Below are 14,413 nucleotides of genomic sequence, written 5' to 3' on the forward strand. Positions count from 1 at the left end.
AATCCCACCAAGTGACTCCTAGGAGCAATCCGCCATTTTCTCACAAATACAGTATCAAATTTCACTATAATATTAAAAATCGTAATTGAGTTACACTCAGATTTAAAAGATGAGGGCTGAGTAAACAGGACCAGCGGTCCTACTCTAACTTATACTGGACGACAAAGGAGGCACCCTAGTATAATCCCACCAAGTGACTCCCAGGAGCAATCCGCCATTTTCTCACAAATACAGTATCAAATTTCACTATAATATTAAAAATCGGAATTGAGTTACACTCAGATTTAAAAGATGAGGGCTGAGTAAACGGGACCAGTGGTCCCACCCTAACTTATACTGGACGACTAAGTAGGTACCCTAATATAATTCCACCAAGTGACTCCCAGGAGCAATCCGCCATTTTCTCACAAATATTGAATTTCTAATACTATAAAAACCTTAAATACTGAAAATGTGAAAAATACACAAACGGCGTTTCATAGTTATTGTCGGCTGGAAAAAATAAAAGTGGGCTGGCTTATTGTCGGCTGGCTTATTGTCGGCTAGCTTGACACAAGCCCCTCGCACTGAATCGGTTGCGTTGTGAATCTAATCGCGATAACAACACTGGCCTAGAAATTTCTAGAAACCGACATCAAGTAGTATTTTCTCTGCAAAAAGTCAATAAATCAGCTTGCCGTTACAAAATGGATTCTCTCAAAGATATGGATATAACGTCAGAGGAGGTGGAGAAGTTGCAAAAAGCATTAAAAGATGAAAAATTCCGAAAATTGTTCGTTGAATATGCAGAGGAAATCTCTAATCCGGAAAATCGTAAATTGTATGAAGAAGAGATCACAAAAATGGAGGCCGCACGTGGAATGGATGCCCAGTTCATTTACCCCCAACCTGGATTTGTAGTAAAAACAAGCGTTGATGGTGATAAAAAAGCATTCATTAATATTTGTAAAAATGATAAAATTGAGAAAGCTTCTTCGACCACTACGTATAGGACTAATTCTGACGGGGTCAAAACAAAAGGTAATCAGTGGTCAATGCCCCATAGCATGTCGGAAGGAAGGGATGATGTCGATAAATCAGGAGGTGTTTGCAGAGTTTATGATGTTGTTTTTCACCCAGACACATTTGCAGCTGCAGAGAAAGAACCTCGTCTGAAACAAATGATGATTGATACAGCAGTTAATGGCATCGAAAACAAATTTAATGTTAAATTTGATAAACCAAATATCAAAGAATTTAAAAAGTTAAAATTTAAAGGAACTCCAGTTGCAACAATTTTAAGAACTAACGTCAAGGGGGAAAAGGAACCAGCTAGAGTCGAGGATGGGGTGGATGCTTTAAATTTAAAATACCCGTATGACAATAAATGTAAATCGACTAAATCAAACAGCAAAAAACCTCAAAAAAATTATCAAAGCCTTCCCAAAAAAGATACAAAATTAACGTACACTGTTCCAGAGTACAACATCATTCACCGGGGAGAATTTGACATGCAGAATTTCACAAATGCACCAGACTCTATGACCACCACAAGACCGAAAGAACTTGTCGTTAAAATAAAACTACCTCTTCTCGAGTCTGCTGCCAACGTTGACCTTGAGGTCTTCGAACGGCAACTTATCATTGAAAGCGTTAAACCAGCTGCGTATAAATTAGACCTTGCGTTGCCATATCCCGTGAACGACGATGTAGGCAGCGCAAAGTTTGACAAGAGTAAACGATGTCTGGTGGTCACACTTCCAGTACTGCCATCACCAATCCCAGACATGCCGTCGTTTGAACCAGCAAAGACTGAACCATTGATCCAAGAACTGCCAAGTTCTACTCAAGAGAAATTATTCCCAACAAAAATGGAAGAATCTAACGAGGGACATGAAAAAGAAATATTAGTTTTAGAAAAATCAAATTGCGAGGAAGACTTGATAAAAACCGAAGAAACATCGGAGACTATCGATAAAGTTGATAGTGTTGAAAACCAAAGATTAGCCGTGATTGGAAAGGAGAAGAATAAGGTATAAAGGTCCAAAGTTTGTAACTTGGATTTTACAGCTTCTTCTGACTAGCTGCTCCATGTTGGATTTGCAATCCCATCCTCTCACAACACCCTCCTCCCCCTCTCACTTTTTTCAAGCAGTTTTTTGTCTACACAATCCTTAAAGATGTATTCTCCCCCCAAGAAAAATAAAGATTTAAAAAATCAGACTTTAAAGGCCATTTTGCAGTTTTAATAAAGTTATTCACTTCTATAAAAAAAAAACCCAAAAAATTATTATTTCACTAATAGAAAAGGACAAACGAAACGGTTAATTTTAACCAAAAATCATTGTCTGACAGACAATTTAAGTATTTTTTGCTTTGAATTACATTTTTTTCAGGTAAAACTTTTTTTCTTTTTCGATCCAGTTTTTGGTCAAAGTTAACTACTATTACGTGACATTAAAATGGCGTATTAAAAAAATGAAAAAAAAAATTGTTAGGGTGACAATATATCTTTAAATTTAGTGTAAATTCATTGACCCCAGATAACCTTGGCTATATAAACCATTTTTAATGGATTAATAATTATCCTTGCAAACTCACCCAAGGGTGGAAGTACATGACCCTGTAGTTAATTCAAGTTTTAAAAAATACCTCTTTACATGAATGGTTTGAGCCAGTTAATAATAATATAGTTTTTACTGTCTACTGCATCACAAAAGCAAATTCATAAACTGGTTTATTCTGTGTAAATAGTGATTTCTGGAAAAACAAATTTCATTTATTAAGTTTGTATGAGTCTGGAAATACATTCTGGAAAATTCAAAATTTGTTTTTCTGAGGGACTGCTTGTCTAACATGTTTCAATTGTTGGAAATATTTAGTACAACATTCACTTCAAAAGTGTGTATTCTTTTGTTTTATATTTTTATATAGACTTTATAATTATATATGTATATAAGTACAACAGCATATACAGAATTTTTGTTTACATAATTTATTTATGTGAGTATACAGTGAGTGACAGTGTGTGTCTAAGAATATCTGATTGAACTTTGTACCGAGAGTGTTATTTATGTATTTTAGAGAACTATTGATTTGCACTTTGATGCATAAAGCATGGCGTAAAGAATAAGTAAATCGGTAACATTCAGAAATACTAACGCTTAAAGCCACATTTCCATGTATTTACATTATTTTGTTAATTGTAAATTTTATTGTACAATTTAAAAGCAATGCATACAGTAAGTGTCATTAAAATTAGACAGAGTGCTGCTTACCCTCCTCCCATTCTGAATCTACAATTAAAAGAATGATGAACTCACTGGATTGTGTTTAAACAAACGCTGTCAACCATTTTAATAGATTCTAAAAAAATAATGCACTTTTTTTCTGTGTTCAGGAGAAAAACCGTATTCCAGATTACCCAGCATTCACTTTTAAGCAGGACGATGATTTTGTTCATCTGGTTATCGATGCTTCTGGCGTCCAATCTGCAGATGTTTCGTACCAACTTCCAGCTCTTCAAGATGCCGTCAGCATTACAATAAACAACGCAGTCACTCCAGACGGCTTAGTTCAATACGCGATGCATCTTAAATTTACAAATGGTTGTACAATCAGTAAGGATGCATCTGTAGACGTCTCAACGGAGAATGTGGTCGTTGTTTTGGAGAAACAACCAAGTTGCAAAGGACTCTGGAAAATGTTTTTGGCTGGAATTGACGAAAATTCCTTGCAGGTAAATGGAAACTTGACACATGGTAGCAGTTTCTGTATTTACCCTATTCAGACTAGCAATATTATTATGATCATTTTTTAAATAATATTAATTAAAAAACACATTTTGAGACCCAATAAAATGTCCCCTTTTTAAAATGGGTTTTCCCTGAATAGAGGTTGATTGTTTGTAGTGTTTTTTAGCACAAATCTTCGCCTTAATAATGTTGTCTATTGTATTGTATTAGATTTTAATAAATAAAATTATTTATGTTTGTAGGAAAAGAAATTTATCACTGAAGAAAATGTGAAAACCGTGTTTGACGTAGAAAGTCGGAGCAGAGTGTTTGAGGATTGTACTAGTGATGTGAAGTTTAATGTCACCAGATTGAATGCGGATGAAATGCATGTCAAAGTCAATGTAAGTCTGTTATTATCAATAATGTAATCTATCTATCATAATCAATATATTGGTTCAATAATCAATCGTTCAATATAGTAAATCTAATCTTTCAGTTCTTGTCGATTTTTTTCTCCGTATATCAAGTCAATTTAAATATCTCTTTTAAAAAAAAATGAAAATAAAATATGCTTGTATCATGTGATTTGATTTATTTTGATACTATACAAGTACCAGACATAGCCCCTCTAAATTCCGAGAAGGGGATTTTCATCCTCGGGGCTTCCCAATCCAATAACTGATAGATAAGCTACAGATCTATAGCATGAATCTGCCCACATTTGTAGGAAAGAGCTAATTGTTTTATATATATTTTTGTAGTTAATTGATACAGATTCTAATGAAAAACATGAAAAGAAAGATGAAAAAGTGGAAAATATTACAGAAGGTGCCGTAGTTGATGGTAAAGGTGACTTAACTGCTCAAGAGGATTCCATGACCAAGTCTGAATATGACACATCAGTGGATGCATGGAAGAATCTAGACTTGGATGGATGCAACGGGAGCTCATCTCCACCATCGACGCCAACGTCGCCCTCTAACTTAAAAAGCCTTCTTAGAAGGAACCGCAGACGAGCTCATAAATCGGTAAGCTTCTGCGAAGAGGTCGAGGTTGAGACGCTTGTAAAGAAGGGCAAAGGTAAAAAGGGGCAGCAACCTAAAATGAGGCGGGCTTTGTCCTACGAGAGGATCAAAGACAACTCGTGGAATTCTTACAGCGATTCCGAGTTTGTGTTAAACTCTGACAACATCAAAGTGAACATTCTAAAAGCGAGAGAAACAGGTCATAACAAAAGAAGGAATCGGAGAGCTCAGAAATATAATCTTGCTAGAAGCAGTGACTCGGAACTGGTTGACGGAAAAGGGGAATCTCCAAGAGAGAGGCCAAAGGTCAAGTTGTCTAAGAAACAAATGAGAAGGCAGAGAAAGTTGATTAATAAGAACAGTAAGGTTAATGAGAGTGCTAGCGATCGATCAGAAACTTCTGAGGAAGAGACTTCTGGTAACGGAAAAGAGACTGGTAACAGTATGACGGAACCATCAGAAACTTCTGAGGAAGAAAGTTCTGGCAGTGGGAAAGAATTCGGCGAAGAAGACACTTCTGGTATGACGAGTAAAGAGTTTGGTGGAGATGATGGTGCTTTAGAGGTTTTTGAGAATGGCGCAAGTGCAGATTCGGAGCCAAAACACAATAACAATAATGTAGAAAAAACGAAAAGCAAAGAATTTCTTGAAGAAGAAGATGACAAAAATGAAGACAAACCTCTTGAACTTCAAAATCATAACACTACAAGTGCTGTCAGCTTTTCAAATGTTTTAATTCATGAATTGGATTAAAAGAGATATTAAGTTTATTCATTTATGTATAGTTTGTCATGAAGAGAGTAGAGTTGTAAGAGTATACCTTACAGAAAACATTGAATAAAATGGTAACTTCAATCGTATGTATAATTTGACCTTTTCAAAAATACACTATTTTGTGCCTGATAAATTTATTTAGAAAACTATAATATTATGTTTGTCAATATTATCCTGTACTGTAATAAATACTGTGCTGTCCCATGTACTGTTAAATATTAAATATTTTTTTAGATTTATGCATTAAGCATTACTAAGTAATAGTAATTGTGTTATTTTGATTAAATTAATTTATTTGTTAAATATAAAATTGCATTTAACATATATTTCTGTTTTCTCATTTAATGTTTAAATTCAACTATGTGTATATTTCTTTATTGTATAGTATTATTTTCCTGAAATTTAATTTCGTAAAATAGAGATCTCTGTTTAAAAGCTTTAAAATGAATGGTTGACTACTTTATATCTTTTATCATAAGTGTCTTTTCAATTCCGTATTAATTGTACTAACCTTAATTCCGCAGTGCCTCAATTTTAGTTAAGTGCAGGCATCGTTAGCTTGTTGCCTTGGAAACATCTGTTACCTTACAAACAAATTATCATTTGTTATAAAATTCATATTTTAAAGTTTAAAGAAATTTGGGATTGTTTATCAATTTTGAAGCACCTTTGAAATAATTTTTGTAGATTTTTAATGAAAAATCTGAATAATATGTTATTAAAATGTATTTGATCTGCAAATTGGCAGGAAAACCTGTTTGATGGTCTTTTTTCCGTTTTGTAAGTTTTGAGACCAACTATGTTGGTAATACTATAAATCCTTCGTGTGAGGGAGATTTTTTAAATTGTGTAAACTATTAAAAAAATTAAAATTTGCGTTCTGTGATTCCAAAGGCATTGTACTTCAATTTCAAGAATACAATGTAAAACTTCTACCACCAATTAAGCTAGTACTGCATGGAAGTTCTATGTTTCCAATACTATGGCAATACTGACGGCCACCGTCATCGTCCTCCTCAGCAGCTGCTCCCCTCCCTCTCCCCCCTCCCCAAAAAAGAAGGATCGAATGGTTTTTATCAAAGAGTTCTTTGTTTTTATTTGAGGGCTATCGTGTGCTATATACTAGTCTTATTAAGACAGTGCGTTCTTGGGAAAAGTTGACGTGTATTTGTTAAACAATGGGACTATAACAATCGGGGAATTCCCCAGTGTTATAAACGTAACGTATACGTACTTCATAGAAAAAGCCTGAGTCCCCGGTGTATAGGTCATGACTTCTTTCTGTTAGCCCTACTGAACTATTCTATGTTTTTTCCCTCTTACAAAATTGAGGCCGTTCCTATTTTGCGTAAATAAAATTAAAACTCATTATAAAAAAAAGTTTTCGCACTGTAGGCCTATATTTAGTAGGAGAAGAGCGCATGCTTTTAGACCAGAGAGAACTTTATTTCGGTTCGCATTTCTTTGTCTAATTTGTTTGTTTAATATATACGTTGCCTAAGGTAAAAGAAAAAAAAAGTTGGATTTTCCAGTGCGGTTAGTTAACAATAAACATGTTATTTTTAAGTAATCAGATAAGAAAACAAATTAACGTTATTCCCATCATGCTAAGCGCAGCGTGTTCCGGTTGGCAATTTACTAGAAACTTCCAGAAAACATTGTATTACCGCAGAACTATTTCGCGGATTTTACTTTTAATTAGGTGAAAAGTAATATATTGCCAGTTATTTTTTATGATTTCAATTCAGATAGACTATATATAAAATGTATTTATAATAAGGAAAAACAAATTTGTAAATAAATATAGTTAACATCTAATAAATGTACCCAGAGTAATAATATACAAATGTTAGCGTCCTCATGAATATTCATTACATGGTTTTTCTTTTGTCGCAGCACCGGGAAAATTCTCGATCACTTCGTTTGGTCACCCCGGTCTTTTAAATTCGGCGAGATATCGCAATCACTACTCATTTTCACACAAAAGGCAAACAGAACTAATAAACGTAAGTATTCCGAATTAAACTTGACACTTTTTGTAAATACATTCCGTGCTATACGGATTTGGTCTTTTAGGCCGCTTTAAAATCTTATTTTCGAATGTACGACCGAGTTTGGAGTGTATGTTGAGCACATGGCAATTAAGGCCATTTATATACTGTGTATAGTGTGGGGACCACCGGGAAAGGACGCTTTCTTCCTCGTGGTGTGTCCGCCGGGCACACAAGTGGTATTTTAAAAACGCACAGCTAGGCCTAGAATGGGTTCAATGTTATGCGATATATACTAGGGCCTAGAAGTAGGAGGGTAATAATAATAATTTTAATTTTATTTATCTAGGCAAAAAATGGCTGAAACAACAGAAAATGTACAACCAATGGAAGAGGATGCTGAAGTAGAGACCTTTGCATTCCAGGCAGAAATTGCACAATTGATGAGCTTAATCATCAACACTTTCTACTCAAACAAAGAAATCTTTCTCCGAGAACTGATCTCCAACTCATCTGATGTAAGTATGGGCTTGTTAATTTCCTGGTTTCACAAACAAATTTGAACGACGCGCCCATCCATGACGACCACAAACTTGTCTGTGTTGTATAACAAAATGATTTGATTTATATTTATTACATCCTAGGCCTATACTGCCTACCCATATAAACTAAACTACCAAAATTACCAATTTTCAATCAATTCAATTTATCATTTGTTTTTAGGCCCTTGACAAAATCAGATATGAAAGCCTTACAGACCCAAGCAAGTTGGACAACGAAAAGAATCTCAACATCCGAATTATTCCCGACGTTGCCGGCAAAACGCTGACCATCCAAGACACTGGAATTGGAATGACCAAAGCTGACCTCATCAACAACCTCGGAACAATTGCCAAGAGTGGAACTAAGGCTTTTATGGAAGCTCTTCAGGTAATTTAAAGTGTTCAAGATGATATAAATCTGCTTTACAATATTAAAGATGTATTGTCCCCCAAAAAAATAAAAAATGAAGATTAATAAAACCAGACTTTGACTATGCCATTTTGTAGTTTTAACAAAGAAAGAAAAAATAGAACAAAATAATGTTTTCTCATAAAATTCCTAAAAATCCATTGGCTGGCAGCCAATTTGACCATTTTTAATCTTTAAATTACAGTTTTTTAGGTAAATACATTGTTTTTTTATTCAATCTTTGTTCAAAGTGGATAACTATTATTCAACAACAAAAATTTAGAAAAATATTTTTTTCGGGAGACAATACATCTTTAAAAGTTAAAAAACAACTAGTATACAAGGAGTGGGAGTGGAGTTGTGGTCTGGTGGTTATGATGCTTGGCTGCCAGTCCAAGGGTCCTGGGTTCAAGTCCCGTCATATGTCTGGATTTTTCCTAATGACAATTTACAACTCCACTCCCAAAGACTTGTAATAAGACTTTGTTAATGTAGAGCATTGTGTGTATATGTTTGTCTTGTGAACTGGATTGCCACCTCTAAGAAGGATAGTGAATGAATTCGCTTATGGTTATCCTTGGCAATTTGCCTAAATATATAAAAAAAGAAAAAGAAAAAACAAGATTGTGTATTAAAAAATAATTTATCTGCACATATTAGGCTGGTGCAGACATCTCTATGATTGGTCAATTCGGCGTTGGTTTTTATTCGGCTTATTTGGTAGCAGACAAAGTGGTAGTCACCTCCAAGCATAACGATGATGAGTGCTACACTTGGGAGTCCTCAGCTGGTGGTTCCTTTACCATCAGAACATGTTCAGGTAAGCATGACGTTGCCCCTTGAAGGCCACAAAATATTCCACAAAAACTGGTTTCTTTATTACTGTCCCATGGTGGTTGGTAATTACCATACATAGTCCTTAGGGTATGAAATTTATGGAATTGATTGTGCTTGGTTATACAGTATGGCATAGGTTTTTTCTTTTCTACGCATCCAACAGCGAGTAACTCGCCAATTGCAGGGTGGATATTATTTATAATTTGTCAGCTTATAAAGTCTCATTTGAGGCTTAGTGTCTAAAAAGTCATTTACAACCCTGGCACTAGGTCTGGATTGAGCCCCGGACCTTAGTATTGGAAGTTAAGCATGTTAACCACCAAGCTACAGCTCCACTATAGCTGTTGCTTTACCATAAAGGACGTGGTATGTAAAATATAAACTTTTGATTTTTTTTTCTCTGAACAAACAGATGAAACTGTGAAAAGAGGAACACAGATTGTTTTGCACTTCAAGGAAGACCAGGCCGAGTATCTAGAGGAAAAGAAAGTCAAAGAGGTTGTCAAGAAACACAGTCAGTTCATTGGATATCCAATCATCCTACAAGTGAGTGTACATTCTGATGACCCAGCCACTTTCTTAGTTTAGTTTAAAGGCTAGAGCGATAACGATCGACTATAAATTGATATGCATTTTTCATACCTGAAACAAGAAATGAAAACATTTTCTTCCTAGAAGAATAGGATAACCATCTATGCTGCCGTTGATAGAAATAATATTTTCACACATCCAATCAAATCGCGTCATGATTGGTAAGAGCAATAATGTTGTGACAAAACCATTTTATTGTTTTTATTAATCATGTCATGGATTTTTTAGAATATCATTTTATCAAAGACAGCATAAATGATTATCCTATAGTTAAAAAAACACAACACTTTCTAATTTCTATTGTTTTATGCAAGAAAAATATTTCAAATAGCTAATCACTTTTTGTTTTGATTTCAGTGTGAACGAACAAGAGACAAGGAAGTCAGTGATGATGAAGAGGAGGAAGAGGAAGAAGAAAAGAAAGATGAGGAACAGGAAGAAGACAAGGATAAACCAAAAATTGAGGATGTTGATGAAGATGAAGAGGAAGAAAAGAAGAAGGAAAAAAAGAAGAAAACTATCAAGGTAAAGATTTTCTAAAAACCCAATTATTCCACGATTTTATTTTTGGGATATACGGTAGTATCCTACTAGAGACGCAACGCAATGACGCAATACAACTTAAAGGATTTGACCAATCACAAATGATGGATTATATTTGAACTGTCCCTTGTCATTGGTCAACTTGCTTGCGTTGTGTCTAGGTCCTTGCGTCCAAGTAGTAACCAAGCTTTAGGGTCATCTCTATTTAGGGGAAACTTTGTTAAACTTTTACTTTATATATATATCAAAAGTATTCAATTGACTTAGATACAAAATACCTCGCATGTCTATGTAGCAGTGCTTGCTTGGCCAGCAAGTTAACTTTTAAGTATTTTTTTGGATATTGCAGGAAAACTATGTAGAAGACGAGGAATTAAACAAGACCAAACCACTGTGGACACGCAACCCAGAAGACATCAGCACAGAAGAGTACGGTGAATTCTACAAGAGCCTCACCAATGACTGGGAAGATCATCTTGCTGTTAAGGTATGAATACTTGATTGCAAGTTATTGTTCATCTTCTACGTAGACCAATGGTTACTGCTTTACTGTACTCTCCAATGAATTGGTTGTACCAAGGCATTCTAACAACAGGATGCTGAGCTCTGGAGATCAAAGTGTTTATCTGTGGCTGCGACATGATCAGTTTTATGCCCCTTAACAGACACTAACGGAACTAATATTCATTTGTTTAAATTCCAGCATTTCTCAGTTGAGGGACAACTTGAATTCCGAGCACTCTTGTTTGTACCGAAGAGGGCGCCATTTGATTTATTCGAGAACAAGAAAAAGAAGAATAACATCAAATTGTACGTCAGACGTGTGTTTATCATGGACAACTGTGAAGAGATCATGCCAGAGTATCTTAGTAAGTAGATTAAAGACGTCTTAAAATAAGTAGCAAAATGGTTCTTGATGTGATAGTCCCTCTTGCTGCTTGAATGAAGCTATACTAGAATATAGAGCTCAGGTGATAGAAACACGCCCCTGTAACTCTCCCTGTAATAAAAATATAGAATATATGTTAATAATAATATCTATGACCGTGGAGCGCACGGACAGTTTCACTCAGGATAGATAGATTCTATGTGGGACAAGCTACATGGTTTTTTCGCTCACCGTTACAACTTGTCGGTGTAAATTGGCCTTTATAGGCTCCATAAGAAAATTGTTCAAATTGAGTATTTTTGTTTAATCATATGAAGTAGTGTATAAAGTGCAATTGTTTTATTTCAGACTTCGTAAAGGGCGTCGTCGATTCCGAAGACTTGCCGCTCAACATTTCTCGTGAAATGTTGCAACAAAGCAAGATCTTGAAAGTCATTCGTAAAAACATTGTCAAGAAATGCATGGAACTGTTCAACGAGGTCGCCGAGGACAGAGACAACTACAAGAAATTCTACGAGCAGTTCAGCAAGAATTTGAAACTCGGTATTCACGAGGATTCAACGAACCGTAACAAGCTAGCAGAACATCTACGATACTTTACGTCGCATTCTGGAGATGAGATGTCCAGCCTGAAGGAATATGTATCAAGAATGAAGGAAAACCAAACACAGATTTACTACATCACCGGTAATAAATGATATATCAATTAAGATTTCCCCTAACAATAATTTAAATTTGTATTTAAATTAACTCTCCCAATACCCGACTCTCTGAAATATAGAAACACTCCCAATACCAGACTTTTCTTGAGGACCAAAAGGTCCCAAATTCATTTTTACCATTAAAAACACATTTAGAATACCAGACTTTCCGGATAACCAGACATATTTTGTCAGGTCAAAGGTGTTTTGGAAAGTTCACTGTATAGTGATTGAGATTATAAAATAGAAATAATAATAATCATAATGAAATTTATTGTAAGTTTGTTTTTTTTAAATTTTTGCAGGAGAATCAAAGGATCAAGTGAACAACTCGGCATTTGTAGAGAAGGTCAAGAAACGTGGATTTGAGGTCATCTACATGACCGAACCAATCGACGAGTACTGCGTACAACAACTCAAAGAGTACGACGGCAAGACTTTGGTGTCTGTCACAAAGGAAGGCTTGGAGCTACCAGAAGATGAAGAAGAGAAGAAACGACGAGAGGAACAGAGATCTAAATTTGAGAACCTGTGTACCGTCATGAAAGAAATCCTAGATAAGAAAGTAGAAAAGGTACGCTGATTATTTAAGATATATATTTATTCGTTTTATTTTTTGGAAATTTGCTCTTTCTTTGGCATTGACCCATTAAAATACTTAAAATACAGAGCTCATAAAAACAATTATTATACATAAAACAGTAAAAATGATATTGATAATTCATTTGTATTTAAAATTATTGTTACTGTTTTACATCTCCTTTGCATTCCATGTCCCTCTCTGTAGAAAAGAATGCTGTTTTTCCTAAGTGGTTTTGATTTGGTCATTTTAGGTAGCGGTTTCGAGCAGACTCGTAACGTCGCCGTGTTGTATCGTAACAAGTCAGTACGGTTGGTCAGCAAACATGGAGAGAATCATGAAAGCACAGGCGCTGCGAGACAGCAGTACAATGGGTTACATGGCGGCCAAGAAACACCTGGAGATCAACCCCGACCACGCTATCATAGACATGCTGAGAGTAAAAGCTGATGCAGACAAAAACGATAAATCTATGAAAGATTTAGTTATGCTGTTGTTTGAAACATCATTATTGTCATCTGGATTCTCATTGGACGATCCTCATGTTCATGCAGTACGCATCCACAAGATGATCAAACTTGGTCTCGGTAAGTTACATTAGTTCAAACTTGTTTAATTGTGCTCGGCTTGTTTCGTCTGGATTCAACTCGAACAGTACTGACGAGTCAAGGGTTCGTCATACGATTGCTGTCCGAGTTGGCCTTTATGAATATGAATATAACTTGCATACCTATTACAATTGTTTAATTTTCTTGTATAAGGTTATATTTTAACTGTTTGTATTGAGTGCAGAATCTGTTTAGGCTTTTAGCCTATTCTCACTCCTGGTTATTGGTGACCAAATAAATATTATAATTATAGTAAATATATTTAATTTTTTTTCTACCAGGAATTGATGAGGATGAGGCTGCCACAGAAGAAGGAGCAGAAGACGAAGAGTTACCACCACTTGAAGGAGACGAGGATGATTCATCCCGAATGGAAGAGGTCGATTAAACAACTCTTTTTTTCTACACACATTCACCATCCATCCACCACGGCCCCCGCACAGTGTCTGATTTTATTAAATGTTGTTAATACTATATGCACTTGTCTGTAAATGATGACAAAATTATCCGATACTTAGAATATCTTAGCAATTTTGATTGAATTCCATCTCGGTGTTTTCTTTGTATGATGTATAATACTTACATAACATTTACTTTAAAACCAGTCGGACCAGACCTAAAAACACTACCTTTATATAATGTAATTGTAAAAAAATATATAACCGATATGGAATAATTTACTGAAAGATAATGATATCAATTCAAAACAGAATATGAATATACAGTTGAAATGGATATACATAGTGTGGTAATATTAGCTTGTTCGTTCTTTGTGAAACTTTTTCCATATTAAAACAGGCAGATGTTGATGTTTAACGTCTAATGGTTGTATTAAAACTTGAAAATAAAAACATTGCAATAATATACACTGTTATTGTGTTTTAATTAATAACTTGGTTCATATTGTGCAAATTTATCATTATAAATCAATTTCTAACCCATAAAAAATAAAGGGGTTGAAAGATGGCCAAAATATCTACTTTTTAAATTCAATAATATTGCCATATATGCGCATATATTGTGTTATCATCATCTTATAGTACCATAGCCACCAGTTATGTCGAAAAATAAAAGGGTCAAAATTGGCCATTTTTGAAAAAATCCCTGAAATATAGTATAGGGATTTTTTCGAAAAATGGGAAAAATATCCACTTTTTAAAATTCAATAATTATGCCATAATATTGCCATATTTGCGCATATATTGTG

At 34.9% G+C, this 14,413-nt stretch overlaps 1 protein-coding gene across 1 annotated transcript; it reads left to right on the forward strand.

Moving 5' to 3' along the window:
- The first annotated feature begins 606 nt into the window (after positions 1-606).
- On the forward strand, positions 607-14,070 carry LOC140060913 (uncharacterized). The gene is made up of 16 exons (XM_072107282.1): positions 607-2,012; positions 3,380-3,718; positions 3,977-4,117; positions 4,478-5,491; positions 5,750-5,772; positions 7,856-8,024; positions 8,230-8,436; positions 9,118-9,277; positions 9,707-9,840; positions 10,243-10,410; positions 10,778-10,915; positions 11,132-11,297; positions 11,666-12,004; positions 12,324-12,592; positions 12,852-13,185; positions 13,488-14,070. Exons 1-16 carry the CDS (start codon positions 687-689, stop codon positions 13,592-13,594), a joined length of 5,034 nt encoding a protein of 1,677 aa, XP_071963383.1. The 5' UTR covers positions 607-686; the 3' UTR covers positions 13,595-14,070.
- The last annotated feature ends 343 nt before the right edge of the window (positions 14,071-14,413 follow it).

This window comes from Antedon mediterranea, chromosome 10 (genome assembly GCF_964355755.1).
Source record: "Antedon mediterranea chromosome 10, ecAntMedi1.1, whole genome shotgun sequence".
NCBI lineage: Eukaryota > Metazoa > Echinodermata > Crinoidea > Comatulida > Antedonidae > Antedon > Antedon mediterranea.